The sequence below is a fragment of the Mytilus trossulus genome, chromosome 13 (assembly GCF_036588685.1).
Source record: "Mytilus trossulus isolate FHL-02 chromosome 13, PNRI_Mtr1.1.1.hap1, whole genome shotgun sequence".
In the NCBI taxonomy this organism is placed as follows: domain Eukaryota; kingdom Metazoa; phylum Mollusca; class Bivalvia; order Mytilida; family Mytilidae; genus Mytilus; species Mytilus trossulus.
The window spans coordinates 15,903,592-15,919,875 of NC_086385.1; the positions used below are offsets into that span (position 1 = coordinate 15,903,592).

General features: G+C 31.5%; 1 protein-coding gene across 1 annotated transcript; it reads right to left on the reverse strand.

Annotated features, from left to right (window-relative positions):
* Nucleotides 1–2,235: 2,235 nt before the first annotated feature.
* LOC134694133 (cubilin-like) lies at nucleotides 2,236–10,657 on the reverse strand. Its single transcript, XM_063555128.1, has 7 exons — nucleotides 10,563–10,657; nucleotides 8,056–8,175; nucleotides 7,141–7,272; nucleotides 6,243–6,347; nucleotides 4,589–4,761; nucleotides 2,928–3,091; nucleotides 2,236–2,239 (listed from the first exon to the last, which is right to left on the reverse strand). Exons 1-7 carry the CDS (start codon nucleotides 10,624–10,626, stop codon nucleotides 2,236–2,238), a joined length of 762 nt encoding a protein of 253 aa, XP_063411198.1. The 5' UTR covers nucleotides 10,627–10,657.
* Nucleotides 10,658–16,284: the final 5,627 nt, after the last annotated feature.

The window sequence follows — 16,284 nt, forward strand, 5'->3', positions numbered from 1 at the left end:
ATAGCTTGTTGTTCGGTGTGAGCCAAGGCTCCGTGTTGAAGGCCATACTTTAACCTATAATGGTTTACTTTTTAAATTGTTATTTTGATGGAGAGTTGTCTCATTGGCACTCACACCACATCTTCCTATATCTATAGATTACCTCAGACGTATTTTGCACAACTTTTAGGTATGATTGGTCTTGAATGCTCTTTAACTTTATACTTGTTTGGATTTTTAAATATTTTAATCTGAGGGTCACAGATGGGTCTTATGTAGATGAAATGCGCGACTGGCGTATCAAATTATAAGCAAGGTACATTTGATATGTATTCGGAATTTTGGGGACCAAATTATGTGAGTTTTTTGGTTCTTCTTTTAACAATGATTCACATTTTGTATTTTATCATTTCCTGGTAAATGAATACCTATGTAGCCCAGGTCGCATACTGATGGACCCCTGTATTTTAACAGCCTCATTTGATCAGTGAAATATCAGTTGATAAAAACTTATAGTTTTACACAATTAACATGATTAATCAATTGTGTACGTTTTCTTTTTTTTTTTCTGTTAAAAGAAAACTGGTGTACACTTTTTTTTGGAGATAAAACATTTTATCAAAATTATCAAATAAAACATATTCGACTTTTTGGTTTGATAAACTCATCATAGATACCAGGACTAAATTTAGTGTATACACCAGACGCGCGTTTTGTTAACAAAAGACTAATCAGTGACACTCGAATCCAAAAAAAGTAAAAGGGCCAAATAAAGAACGAAGTTGAAGAGCATTGAGGACCAAAATGTTTGCCAAATACAGCTAAGGTAATCTATGTTTGAGGTAAAAAAGCCATAGTTTTACAAAAAAATAAACAAATTGTAAACAGTAAATTTATAAATATAATCATATCAATGAAAATTCATATCAGCACAAAAAGTGCATACTACTGGGCTTGTAATACCCTCGGGGAAATAAATCTCCACTAGCAGTGGCATCGACCCAGTGGTTGTAAATAAACTCATCATAGATACCAGGACTAAATTTAGTGTATACGCCAGACGCGCGTTTCGTCTACAAAAGACTCATCAGTGACGCTCTAATCCAAAAAAGATAAAACGGCCAAATAAAGTACGAAGTTGAAGAGCATTGAGGACCAAAATTCCTAAAATTTTTGACAAATACAGCTAAGGTAATTTATGTCTGAGGAAGAAAAGCCTTAGTTTTACAAAAAAAATCAAAAATTTGTAAACAGTAAATTTATAAATATAACCATATCAAGGACAATTCATGTCAGCACAGGAAGTGCTGACTACTGGGTTTGTAATACCATTGGGGAAATAATTATCCACCAGCAGTGGCATCGACCCAGTGGTTGTAAATAAACTCATCATAGATACCAGGACTAAATTTAGTGTATACGCCAGTCGCGCGTTTCGTCTACAAAAGACTCATCAGTGACGCTCGAATCCAAAAAAGTTAAAAGGTCCAAATAAAGTACGAAATTGAAGAGCAATGAGGACCAAAATGCCTAAAACTTTTCCCAAATACAGCTAAGGTAATCTATGCCTGAGGTATTAGCCTTATTATTTCAAAAAAATGAAAAGTTTGTAAACAGTAAATTTATAAATATAACCATGTCAACGACAATTCATGCTGACTACTTGGCTTGTAATACCCTCGGCGAAATAAATCTCCACCAGCAGTTGCATCGACCCAGTGGTTGTAATTAAACTCATCGTCGATACCAGGACTAAATTTAGTGTAAACGCCAGACGCGCGTTTCGTCTACAAAAGACTCATCGATGACGTTCGAATTCAAAAAAGTTAAAAGTGCTAAATAATGAACGAAGTTGAAGAGCATTAAGGACCAAAATTCCTAAAAGTTTTGCCAATTACAGCTAAGGTAAAATATGTCTGAGGTAGAAAAGCCTTAGTACTTCAAAACATTCAAAAATTTGTAAACAGTAAATTTATAAATATAACCATATCAATGACAATTCATGTCAGCACAAAAAGAGCTCACTACTGGGCTTGTAATACCCGTAAAACTAAATTGATTTCAATCAGAATACTTTTTTTTTGGGGGGGGGGGGGTATTTTTTACCATCATCTCTTTCATCGGTTATGATGATTGTTAATAACCAAAGTTCAAATTATTGATAACGAATAAGTAAAACGAAGTATGCTGCATGATAATTATTTTATTAACTACTGTCTGGTATTATTTGCACGTTTTGCATGTTGTGAAAGAGAATCATCTACAAAAGAGACATGAATTGAATTAAAATGAGCTCAAATGAAAAGTTCTAACTTCAACATCTTCTTATTACTAATTTATGATGCAAACTTCTTAACACTATAAATTGTATTCAATATAAATAATTACGTAAATACTGCATAAGAATCCAATATTTATGATGGTAAATCTTCAAACAAAGCAAGACGACGGGTGCCTAATTTGGAGCAGGATCTGCTTACCTCTCAGGAGCATCTTATATTACTCCACGGTTTGGCGGGGTACGAGTTGCTTAGTCTTTAGTTTTCTATGTTGTTTTATGTTCTATTGTTTGTCTGTTGTTCTTTTTTTTTTGTGTTAGCCATAGCGTTGTCAGTTTAGTTCCGACTTATGATTTACAATGCCCCTCTGGTACCTTTCGCCTTTCTTTTATTTTAATAACAAGATGATTATAATTTTACGTTAATGCATGTGGTAAGTAGAAAAGAAAAAAGAAACACTATTATATGGATGGGCCGTATAGCTCTTGTTGGATACCTTTTAATTGAGGTTTTACTTCTAAATTTTATACGACTTGTACATCAAAAGCCAATAGATTCCCTAGCATGTCTATTTCCTTTTTCTGGTTCGTTTTGCTCAGTCTGCTTCAGAGTTTCATATATGTATTCGAACTTGCATAACATTCATTTGATAGGATAAATTTCACTTACTGAAATGTTTTATAACTGGCACTGAACCCCGTTTTGCGTACAGAAAAATCGGAATAGAATTGAATGATCATCTTATTTGAAGTGGAATTTATTTCTTTTCCTTCAGTAGGTCCACCTGTCAAGTAAGCTAGTTCTGCATCTGTTGTAACCTCACCATCAAATACCTACTCAAAATAATTTATTCTTAATTTATAATGATGTTTCAGTATTTCATCTTACCGACATGTTCATTGAACAAAATATTAATGTTAAACAGAATATTGACATTAATTTTCACTGAAATAAATATGGTGCATACAATGAGTTACATATTATCCACTGGACGATAAATTAATGTAAAACAGAACATTGATATAGGTTTTTCATTATAGTATTTATGTTGCATAAAACGAATTACACATTGTCAACAAAGCTGGTTCGCGGCTGACTACTACTATTTGTTCATAGACATCCGGCACAGGCACTTGTCTCAGAAAATTTTCTCCTTCAAATAAGGATTGACATTTGTTTTTGTTTTGTTTTCCCTAATCATAACGATATCAAAATTTTATTAGAAATATACATACGATGAACAAATAGAATTATTAGCCAAATACACATTTTCATTCAGTTCCATAATCAATTTCAAATTTTTCCGCATTTTAAGCCTTTTGGAGTTATTCCAATATATAATGTAATTCGCGAGAGAGCCTGAATGATGTAAATAGAATCTGAGTTTTAAAAAATAGAAACTCCCGACACATTAGACAGACCTTTAATAACTCTAATTTGGGTTTGTATCACAAAATTATCTTTAAAGAATAATTCATATTCAGAGGGAAGACAGTTTTTTTTTTAGATATTTTTTAGAATAAGTCAATCACTGTGGACTCAGTGTTCCCAATCCTTGGTCGGTATACAAAAAACACACGTTGTCCTGCATCTGAGGTCTGCTACGAATGATCCCGACAAAAATTATAGTTGTGCCATACACCGTTGTGTAGATAAATTAATTTAGATTTACGGTATAATAAGTTTAAGTTTTGACAACCGAGAAATCGAAATATGACAGAAATTCGGGACTGGCTGAAATTTATTAAAAAAAGTACCTTGTGTTATATTAAGGTATATAAGATTTTTTTCTGAGAGAAGTGCCTGTGACATATGGTGGGATGCGATCTATTGTATATTCTATAAACGTCAAATCTCGTAAAAATTCTGGGGCAAATGTTATCCTTCCAAATTGGTCCGTACCGGTTGTTTGAGTGTAGCGTAATACAAGCGGATTCGAGTTTAATTGTCGACTGGCTGTTGCATTGACTTTCGGGACTGAAACCACTAAATTAACGAGACCTGCTTTAATTTATTTCCAGTGTATTTGAGATCAGCCTATGATTTATAATGGTACAGGCTTTTTATTTGTTATTTTATGTGTAGGGTTTTGTATACTTTTGTATTTCGTTGCTGCTCTTTTAGATGATGATCTCATCTACAAAAATTTTGATTTTGATTTTGATTTTTGATTGTTCTGCCTTTATTTGTATAAAACAAATTGAAAAGAAATACAAAATAGTGCAAAACAAGTTTCTATCAAAGTTTAGTAGACCAAATATTTATATGAATACAACAATATTACTAGCAAGGCATGCACTGCTATTTAAATTATTTGAATATGTGTATACCCTAACGGAGTCTACACGAGCCTCCATTTCAAAGTAAGTAAAGTTCAGCATAACTTTTAAACCTTCCTCAACTGTTATATTGTAATAACAATTGTGGTTATTGCAGTAATTTGATGGGTAATATGGTGACGTAAAACTTCCACTTGTTCCACCAAGTATTCCACCACATGTAGCTGTCAAAGTGAATAATTTAAATGTTTATTAGTAGAATTCATTATTGACGTAAATAGCTGTTTTTTCAACCATTATCGACTACTTTTCATATTAGTAAATCATGTGAACCAATTGGGTAATTTATAAGTTTATGAAAAACATTTGACATATTCCCCATTTCTATTCTCAATTTCAATTTCAATAAAAGCAGAGGGATATGAATTTTTTTTATTTCTGTGTATAGAAATATTGTCAATGGCGTGACAATAATTTTTCACTGATATTCAAGGTATTGTTTTGAAGAGTACAGCATCTTTGTATTTTGTTTTAAAGATTCTTACCATGAGAACGTACATTACATTTTAGACAAGATCAACATATACAGTAATATAATGTAAGAGTTTACTTGGTGTTGATTATTTAAAATGTTACGTGTATTTACAACATCTTTGTATCTGAATAACTATAAATATAAACACATATGTAACAAAAAGGCTTATAATAGCATACAGGCACAGCATATTGGCAAACATTAAAGACAAGAGTACACAAATTAACAATAGTATGATAACACAATGAATGGATGTATAAGTACATAGCCACGTCATCAATGTATCAAAGAAGAGATTCTCGTGTGCTAGATAATCTATGTAAATAAATTTGGACATTCAACAAACAAGACTGTCTGCACCTCTATCAGCATTTATTATTGTTTCTTTATCATTGCATTAAATTAACTCATACATTTAAATTAATGGATTCAAATAGATTGATTCTAGTCTTGTTAAAATGTAGTATGTATTGTTGTGGTTTGTTTTTGTTGTTTATGCGGTGAAACAATTATAGTGGTTTTTTTTCTAGACGAAAAGTTTTTTGAAAGATCTCCCGACTTTTAGAAATGAACCTGTAAAAAAGGGTGGCTACAATGTAACAGCATCAGTAATCTTGAAACAAGGACCATTTTCTTTCTTTCTAAAATTGCGCTATCAATTCTATCATTTTTTTTAGAAAGTAAGGTTCCTATTTCTTGCATGCAAAGTCGACCAGAGGCCAATTTTGCTTCTGTTTTATATCTTTTCTTTATGTCCTATAGCATACCGTTTCCATGTATGTATACGTTTGTGGCTTTTGAATGGTTACTTCTACTTTTCCTAAGACAACTGAATCAATCTCAAGTAGGTACCCGGTGTAAAGGTTTCCATGGTCATTATATTTGCTGAATTGCATGTTACAGCTTTAAACTCTGGATATTCGTGCTATCTAATTTTTAGGTTTCATCTAATCAGTTTATAACCGGACAGATCATTTTCAATCATATCGATATAATAGAAAAACAAAGAATTGGGGAATCCATTCATGACACAAAGACAAAAAGAAGAAAAAAAACAGTGCTTTTATTGCTGATCTTCATCCCAAGGTTCAAGTAAGGCCTGCAAAATAAAACTTTCGCTTCATTGTATATACTCCTTATTATAATAATTAATCAAAACGAATAGCATACCATTGCAGGTTTTACAACACTTCATACTTTCGCAGCAAAGTCCGTCTTCGTCTTCTGTTTCAGTTTCTGATTCACATACAGGAATACAGTTGCAATCTGCATCGTCTATAAAATAATTTGTCTCGACTTTATTATAAAAAAAAAAGATCGAGTTTTACTAACTAAATGGACACACCTCATTTATCATAATTCTAAAACCTGGTTAATAAAATTCAATTGTCGTAGGATTTTTTAAATCGACGCATACATACATAAAACGAATTGTTACACAGAAAACTCGAAAAAAGATAAGCGTAGCAAAAACGGATGTTGCATATCTTGACTTACATCTAGAAATTGACAATGAAGGTCGGTTGAAAACAAAACTTAACGACAAACGAGATAGTTTCAGCTTTCCAATTGTGAACTTTCCATTTCTTTGTAGCAACTCTTCAGCAGCGTCTTCATACGGAGTACGATATTATTGCGCTGTTTCGTATTATTAAATTATGATTTCATTGATAGAAGGTTGCTCCTCACAAGCTATTAAACAAAGAGTTCAAAATCTTATGCAGGCGCAGCTGGAATGTTGCTATATAAAAATAAAAAGTTCACAAATGGGAAGCTCAGATTATCTCATTTGTCGTTAAGTTTTCTTTTCACCCTCATTGCAATTTCTATATGCTGACTTAATAGTGAAAATCCAGAAATTTTCTTATCATTTCTTGTTTAAAAAAATGTAAATAAACCGTTAAACAGAACTAATATTTGTGACATACCTATTACTTACCTAAATATATACTACGGAAGTGACATGTTAATGGCGTTTACTCGCGCTTTGCTTACATGTTTATAAAATTAAAATTAAATTAAAGAGTATCTGCTATACTACACAACAGATAAGATAAGTATTGCATACCAATACATGTAGTCGGCTCACAACATCTGTTATTATTACAAAAAGGGCCTATGCCTGTATCTTGTTCATTAACACCACACACAGGTTTACTCTTTCCGTTTCTAGCTTCACACTGAGCATTCTGATCTGTATCTTAGAATAGATAAAATGGAAAAAACAATTTATATATACATTGTAAAATAAGCTACACTAGTTTGAGGATTTCTCGAAAAGAATAATATTATAACAAATATCTCACATTTAGTCTTCATGAACGTTTTTATTAAACATTTAAATCTCAGAATATTTTAAATCTTTTTAATACCTTGAAAAACATATCTGATTTTGCTTTTATTTCATTGTCAAAAATCCTACGTTATTTTCATTTATTCTAGGAAATTACCGTTCGTGCAAATTTCCTAACCATTACTCTAACTTCATGTTAAAATGTTTATCAGTTAAAAAATGTGTAGGCAGACGTGCATGACACAGCATCCAAATGACAAACATAATCAATATTCCACAACAACAGACAGGTTTCATAAAATACATAAATACTTTTTTTTTTAAAGTTTTCGAAATTGTAAAGAAATTGTAAATAAGGCAAGTAGTATACCGCTGTTCAAAACTCACAAATCCATGGACAAAAAACAAAATCGGGGTAACACACTTAAACCGAGGGAAACGCATGTAAACCCGTTATCAATGTCAAGGTCGTCTACAAACACAAAATTCATTTTATATTTTACATTTTCTTGAATTAAAATTTCCGTAGTATTACCGCCTAGTCTGCATACAATTATAGAAAATTTTAATTTGTTAGAAATGTTAATATTCGTTGATCACATTTTTACATTTCATCAACGAAAATTGGTATTCCTTTTTATCAAACACCTTAAATCAATCAACTGTAACATGTGTATGCGGTTTACATACCATTGCACTTAGGTGGTTGGCAACATCTATAACTGTGGCGACAGCATGAACCTGTGTCTTCCTCATCTACAGCACACGTTGGTTTACATATTCCATCTCCAGCTATGCACTGACGTGTATCTAGATATGCAATTAATAAAAATATTCTTTTTATTGGTTAAGGAATGACTGTAATATTTTTTCTGTCTATGAAGAAAAAAACATAAACAATTTGGTGCACACTTAATTGTTAAATAACCCGCATGTAGCGGGTTATTCAACAATCATACCACATCTTCTTTTTTTATATAACCTATATATCCATTAATCTAATGATTACTTTTGTAGCTTTTAATACGTAAAATAAGTTCTAACAGAAGTAAGTAAACAGAGTTTGGAAAATATGAAAAAGATATATATTATAAATGAAAACTCTATATTGACTGTTTACAATTGTTAAAATCAGATAAGTCTGAAAACTAATTATCATCGGTTGTTAAAAAAAGAACTAAACAATTTCGTTTAAAATTAGACATAAAAATACGCATTTAAAAGTTGTTCTTTGTATCAAAATCAGACTGTAACCAACTCTAAAAAACAATAAAGAGTAAAACTGTATTTTACATACATAATTGAACTTAGATTCTGCAGTAGTGTATGAATAAAGGTAACAGTAGTATACCGCTGTTCAAAACTTATAAATCCATGGACAAAAAACAAAATCGGGGTAGCAAACTAAAACCGAGGGAAACGCATTAAATATAAGGGGAGAACAACGACACAACACCGAAACGCAACACACACAGAAACGGACCAAGCAACAGACAAAACACCACGAGAATAACAAATATAACATCAAAACCAAATACGTGAATTTGGGATAGACAAGTACCGTGCCACGTCTTATCTCAATATCTCAAAAAAAAAAGAGAAAACACAAACGACTCAACGTTAGAATGCAACACACACAGAAACAAACAATATTTAAACAATGGCCATCTTCCTGACTTGGTACAGGACACTTTTAAAGGGAATTAAAGGGGTGGGTTGACCTGGTTTTATGGCATGCCAAATCTCGCACGTTAATGGCAAAGTTAAATATAACATTGAAATGACAACATACTATTACAGGAATACAATACAAATAAATAGGAGAACACATTAGACAAAGACAAACATGATTAATAGATAACAACAGGCATCATGTTTAAAATTCAATACGCCAAAAACGCGTCTTGTCCACACAAGACTCACCAGTGACGCCCAGATATAAAAGATCGAAAGTGAAAAAAGTACAAAGTTGTACAGCACTGAAGATCAAAAGTTGAAAAGGTTTTGCCAAATACGGCATTGTTTGTATGCCCGGGATAAGAACATTCTTATTATATAGAACAATTCATGCTATTGCAAACAGTAAATTTTATCAAATGAATATGAAAGAGATATACATAATGAAACTGAAGTATTAACTAATTACAGAAAACTAAACCCGAATACATAACGCCCAGATATAAAAGATCGAAAGTGAAAAAAGTACAAAGTTGTACAGCACTGAAGATCAAAAGTTGAAAAGGTTTTGCCAAATACGGCATTGTTTTTATGCCCGGGATAAGAACACCATTATTATATAGAACGATTCATGCTATTGCAAACAGTAAATTTTAACAAATGAATATGAAAGATATATACATAATGAAACTGAAGTATTAACTTATTACAGAAAACTAAACCCGAATACATGAGGCTAATTTCAATACAGCATAGACACACCCGAATCAGTCCAGGCGTCAACGCAATTAAAAAAAATGACGTCACATACGATGGCGAAAAGGCACAAACGTTATGCGACATTTGAATTTATGAAATTTGGAAACAGCATGACGTCACACATTAAAAACTATAATTCAAAAGTTAGATAGAATTAGGATTGCTTTAAGATTATATTAGAACTAAATACTGATAATTCATTAAAACAAAATGCATATTGTAATACTTATTAATAGCAATTAACTGTAATGTATATATGTCCAGTTTGTTATGAATCAAACTTCAAACGTAATTAATCGTACAAAATTAAATATAATTAAGAAAGGCGGAGATTAATTTTTCTATCCGTAACACCTAAATATAATAAAAAGACGTCAACACATTTGACAACATCCGATGAGAATTACAAATATAACATTAAACATGTAAACTAAAAACATGAATTTGGGATAAACAAGTACAGAAACACGTCTTATAGTTTTACGAATTCACATTCAGCAAAACAGTCACCATCGGGAATAAGTCACGTTTGGTAATTACAAGATTAGACGACATAGAGACAAACCACAATCTACCATGTGGTAAAAATGTCCTTAGCTAGTTTGGTTAAAGAGACATCATATGGATCCACCAATTCGTGATGGTGTCCATAAAATGAAAACCGCATAAAAAATTTAAAAAACAAATTACACATAAGCAAATTGCTTGTACTTAGTAACAATAACATTATATATTTTCAAATAACGATAAAGACGTCTTACTTTTAACTTGGTTTACTCTCACCGCTGCAGCACAAACAATGAAAAAGACAAATACAATTTTCATCTTGGTTTACTTATGTTCCACTTTGAACATGTAAATAGTTAGTACTGTAAATTGTATATTAATGAATATATATATAGTGTTGATCGTGGGGTTGTCTTGAAGTATGTATATATCCACGTTGATTGCTATATTTAGATCTGTGATTTCAATCTGTAGCATATGTAGAGAAAAACAAGTAACACATTTGTATTCAGACATTGTTTAAATTTTGTAAAGTTCAATCAATAAGACTATTAGATTAAAAAAAATATCAAAATCAGTAAAATGAGTAGCTGTTCAGTTAGACCCCTTTTTCGTCCCAAAATATTGCAGTTTTACAAAATTGTTTGAATATAAACTTTTAGTTATTTTTTGGAAGGTATAATGCCTCTGCCACATTAATATGGGCTGTTTTTGACATTGCAATGCACATATATCGGGTACTTGCATCATTAAGTAATGCTTAATAACTGGAATATTCACAATTTCAGCATTTTAGTTAAATCTTAGACGGTTTCCGTCTTAAATGAAAGTGGCTGCATTCGTGTTCATTCTTGATATTGAAATGCAAGTTTTGTCTAATGATTATACATAACATATATAAAGGTCGAGGATGAACACAAATGCGGTCACTTTTATTTTTGACAAAAAACATATGAAATGTGACAATTTTTGGCATATTTGATAAATATTTCATATTTAAGCTTGAATCGGAGCGTTTTTTATGAGTGAATCAGTTAAAATCTTTCCCAAAAATAATTGATTCAATTGAAAAAGACATTAAACGGATTAAAAAGTGTCCAAAATCTTTCGTCAGATGAACTTTAATTTGAGGCGAAAACCGGCCCTCACCGGACCTACTCCTTTACTTTTATTCATTCAGTTTTATAATCTTTTATGTGTTGATTCACTAAAAAAAGGCGGTAATTGCATTAATTGCATCAATGTAGAGGGCTGATAATACAAACAAGTACAGTTGTAATTTCACGAAATTTTGTTCATTTCGATTTTAAACCTTTACCAAAGTATTTGATTTAACAAATATATATATATAACATTTTAAGCATTTAAATCATATTCTTTTTCATTATTCAAATCCTCTCATATACGAAATTGATAAAATAGATCGCTGCTTTATGTGTACTAAAGTAGAGACATCCACGTTGTTTACTATATTTAGATTTATTGTTTCAATCTGTTGCATATGTAGAAATAATGTAGGTGAAAAAATTTATTCAGACATTGTTAAAAGTGTGTAAAGTTTACTCAACTTTAAAACTTTCAATGCACTAAAGAACACATCGATGTGCACTTGCATAGCTATACATAAGTGCATTAAATAATTTATTAATTAAATATTTGATCATTTTTGTCGTCAATAGATTTGCTCAATAAGAAACTTCAAAATGGACTAGTGTACAGTGGTTTATATTTGTTAAATAATCAATAAAACTTTAAGATCTAAACATATGATATCAGTGCAATTTGCTTTTAAGGTTGTGGTACGTTAGCTAGAATACCAACCAGGATAAATGCAGAATATTTTACATAATAACATGCCTGTATCAAATAAAGGCAGCAGTGGTATACCGCTACCCGAAACTCATAATAGAAAGAGAGAAAAACAAATCCGGGTTACAAACCAAAATCGTGGGAAACACATCAAATATTAGAGGACAATAACGAAACACCAGAAACAATTAAGTGAAAAAAACCGACAATGTAACACACACAGAAACAAAATATAAGTTAATAACTACCATTTTTCCTGACTTGGTGCAGGACATTTGAAGAAACAAATGGGTGAACCCTTGTTTTGTGGCTATCCATTCGTTTGATGTGTTGGAGCTTTTGATTTTGCCTTTTGGTAAGGTACTTTCCTTTTTGAATTTTCCTCGGAGTTCAGTATTTTCGTGATTTTACCTTTGACATCAGGAAGGTAATAATTATATAACTAATATACAAGGATATCACCAGCCCAGTAGTCAACATTTCGGTGTTGACATGAATATACAAATTTCCTGTTGACAATTTTTTTTCGAAAAACTAAGGATTTTCTTATCCCAGGCATGATTACCTTAGCCGTATTTGGCACAACTTTTTGAAATTTTGAAAATCATAATTTTGCCTGTTATTTTAACGTGACTGAACAATGTAACATATGATCGATCAATGACTTTGTTGACATTGTGTAACATATTGTTTATTTCTCATCGCGTGTTTTGTAAGATCTTTTTAAACAGGTAAGAAAATAGTTAGTTATCTTTTTGGCATGGATTTATAAAATCTGCTCTATCACCCTCTTTGCTATGTGTTATTTAATTATCTATACTGAATGTCCTACTATTATTGTCTATTTCAGATGATTTTTATTTCAAAGTATTTTCTATGACGTCACAACAAATACAAACTCAATATTACTTGTACCTCACTCATTTATTAACTGGTAACACACTATTTATCCAATCTTATTTTCAAAGTGTTAAATTCATAACTTAAGCCACAATGTATACCTTAGGTGTTTTTGTTGTTGTTGTTATATTACTTTATATACGTCTATTGTTACATGTGTGTAATGGTAGATTGATTATGTTTTATTCATATTGTTAAACTTGTATGTAGAGAGACTTATTGAAAATTGGTTTAATCCAAATAAGTATCTCTCTTTAAATAAAGATATTATTATTATAACTATTATTTATTATGTCGTCATCGTGCTCTATGGTGAGAAATATTGTTGTCTTAACATAACATTTTCGACTGATTTTATGGACTCGTTGACTTTGTTTTATTCAAGTGTCACCATTTGAACTTTTTGACATGCACCACGCGTTTGGGAGTAGAGAATAATAATCCGTGCATTTGCACTAGTGTTTAATAACAACATAAACATTTTTGTTTTTGAATTTTGCCAGATATTCGGAATCCTTTTGTTTAAACCATCAAGTTCCTTTTATGCACCCCCCCCCCCCCCCCCCCCCGTTATCCACTACTTTTCTTTGACCATAACGAAATAAATATAAATAAATTAAAAATGTTAATTTAAAAATCCTCTTGTTGTCAAATAATAATATTAAGTCAGTAGTAGTTTTAGATAGTAGAGGGGCATTATGTTTCTGGTATGTGCGTCCGTTCGTCCGTCCGTCTGGTCGTCCTTTCGTCGTTCTGGCTTCAGGTTAAAGTTTTTGGTCAAGGTAGTTTTTGATGAGGTTCAAGTTCAATGAGCTTAAAACTTAGTGCAGATGTTCTCTATGATCTCCCTAATTTTAATGCCAAAATAGAGTTTTTATCCCAATGTCATGGTCAACTGAACACAGAAAATGATAGTGCGGGTGGGGCATCTGTGTACTGGGAACACATTCTTTTTAATAATATAATAAAATCGGAAAAGATTACTGTCAAGGATTGATCAGACTGATAAATTATTAGTAAGATATAAATTATCATAATCTAAACTTATGTTATTTTCACATGACTGAACGATAGACAAAAATGATGATCATTGATTTTGTTGACAAAATGCAACATAGTGTTTATTTCTCATCATGTGTGTTGTCAGTTATTCCACTTTGTACTTGTCTGCCTTTATAACTATGTTGATCGGAGCGTCACTGACGAGTCTTGTGTAGATGAAACGCGCGTCTGTCGTATTAAACTATAATCCTTTTTCTTTTGATAATTATATAAGATGTTTAACAGCTGAGAAAAACAAAATGTTATCATATTTGGCTATTGCGTTTACAAGACAAAATATACATTAATAGAAATATCTGTAGCCATGCATTTCTGAAAAGATAAAATTCAAAATTTGTATGCAATGTCCAGGACACATACTTATCGATTGTTATTCCGCCGTACTTTTAAATTGTAATCAGACATGTCAGCATATGCATTGATGTTGATAAATGTAAATATCAAGAAGACACTTCCTTTCTAATCAAAGTTCTGTGTAATCATTTCGATAAGTGTCGTATTTAGGTAGACGTCAATGTTAATGTATTTGAAAATGATATGATGAAGAAGGTATATTCGAAATTATTGTCGCATACGCACATTTTTAGCCGTTCAACTATACACGTACGTTTAAAAATGATAAAACAAATCAGACACATGCTTACAGTAGACTTCCTGTGAAGCAGTATCTACTTGGCCTCCGGATTACATGGGAACACCCCAGGTTTATAAATACTGAACTTAGAAGAAACGAAAATCGGAAAGTCCCTTCTCACATTGCAAATTCAAATGACAAAAACATCACAAACGAATATACAACAACTGTCATATTCCTGGCTTGGTACAGGCATTTTCAAATGTAGAACATGGTGGATTAAACCTTGTATTAAAGCGCTAAATCTCTCATTTTGTACGACTATTTCATCAAATTCCATTATATTTACAATGATGCGTGAACTCAACAGACATAATAAATAAAATAGTCAAATTATGTGTAGAGCAGTCATCATCGTGTTACAATTTTAAAAGAAACAATTTCGCCTGTCTGACGTCAGAAAATATATACGTCACATATTTTTTGTCGTTTAATGTTTATACAAACAACTCTAAAATTTCACATGGGCAATGTTAGCATACATAAAATGAATGGATCAATAATTTAACCATGATTTTATTATTTTCTAAATGTACTTATTTTCTTTGTCTTTAGATTACTTTGGAGAATAAACTAAGCAGAATATTATCAGGAACTGTTCTATTGGTTTATCTGCAGAAGTAAGATGACTATGAAGGATCAGATCGACAGAATAAAATTAGGAAGGATTCGAAAAAATATAGCGCAACATACTGTGGATTCACTTTTATTCGTAGGATACACATTTTCGTAGATTTAGTAAGTGGAAGTTAACCTCGTACATCACATATTCAAGCGTGCAATGAAGTATAATTTGAATGAAGTAAAACAGAAATAAATAAATGCACTGTAATTGATTTTATTTTGAGTGTATAATGTTCATATAGCTTAAGAAAACATCTTGTTCATTGATTTATGATAACAAACAACTGTTACTTATTGTTTAATCGTTATTCCATGTTGTGAAAATATTTCTTTATCAGGTAACAAATAATATGTTGCATTGTTGATCAACGTTTGCTACTACGATGTAACTTTCCTCAATTTTTTATTATCCAATGAGTACCGGTTCTTCCTACGCCATTTTTATGCTTTTCAACTTCGTAATTGTTTGGCTTTATAAATATTTTGATATGCGCGTCACTGATGAGTCTTATGTAGACGAAACGCACGTCTGGCGTACTAAATTATAATCCTGGTACCTTTGATAACTATCAACACTTGGTGTCTTTCAATAATTGTTTTAAACGTTGATACATAATAGACAATAATTGCTATTACTACAAAAATAATGAAAGCACAGTTCTATTAAGTTTTTAATTATAAATGTAAAAGATGAACGAAAGATACAAGAGGCACAGTCAACTCATAAATCCAAAATAAACCGACAACGCCATGGGTAAAATGGAAAAGACAAACAGATAAAAAATAGTACAAACGAAACGACATAGAAAACTAAAGACCGAGCAACACGATCCCCACCAAAAAACTGGGAGTGATCTCAGGTGCTCCGAAAGGGTAAGATGATCCTGCCTCACATGTGGCACCCGTCGTATTGCTCATATAATGACAAATCTGGTAACTAGTCTTAT

Excerpts from the sequence above, each read along its gene's own strand:
- LOC134694133 (XM_063555128.1), bottom strand. The coding sequence starts at position 10,626 with ATGAAAATTGTATTTGTCTTTTTCATTGTTTGTGCTGCAGCGGTGAGA. Across the intron at positions 8,176-10,562 it reads GAGAGTAAACCAAGTTAAAA|ATACACGTCAGTGCATAGCT; the intron begins GTAAGACGTCTT and ends TTGCATATCTAG. Across the intron at positions 3,092-4,588 it reads CTCGTGTAGACTCCGTTAGG|GTATTTGATGGTGAGGTTAC; the intron begins GTATACACATAT and ends TATTTTGAGTAG.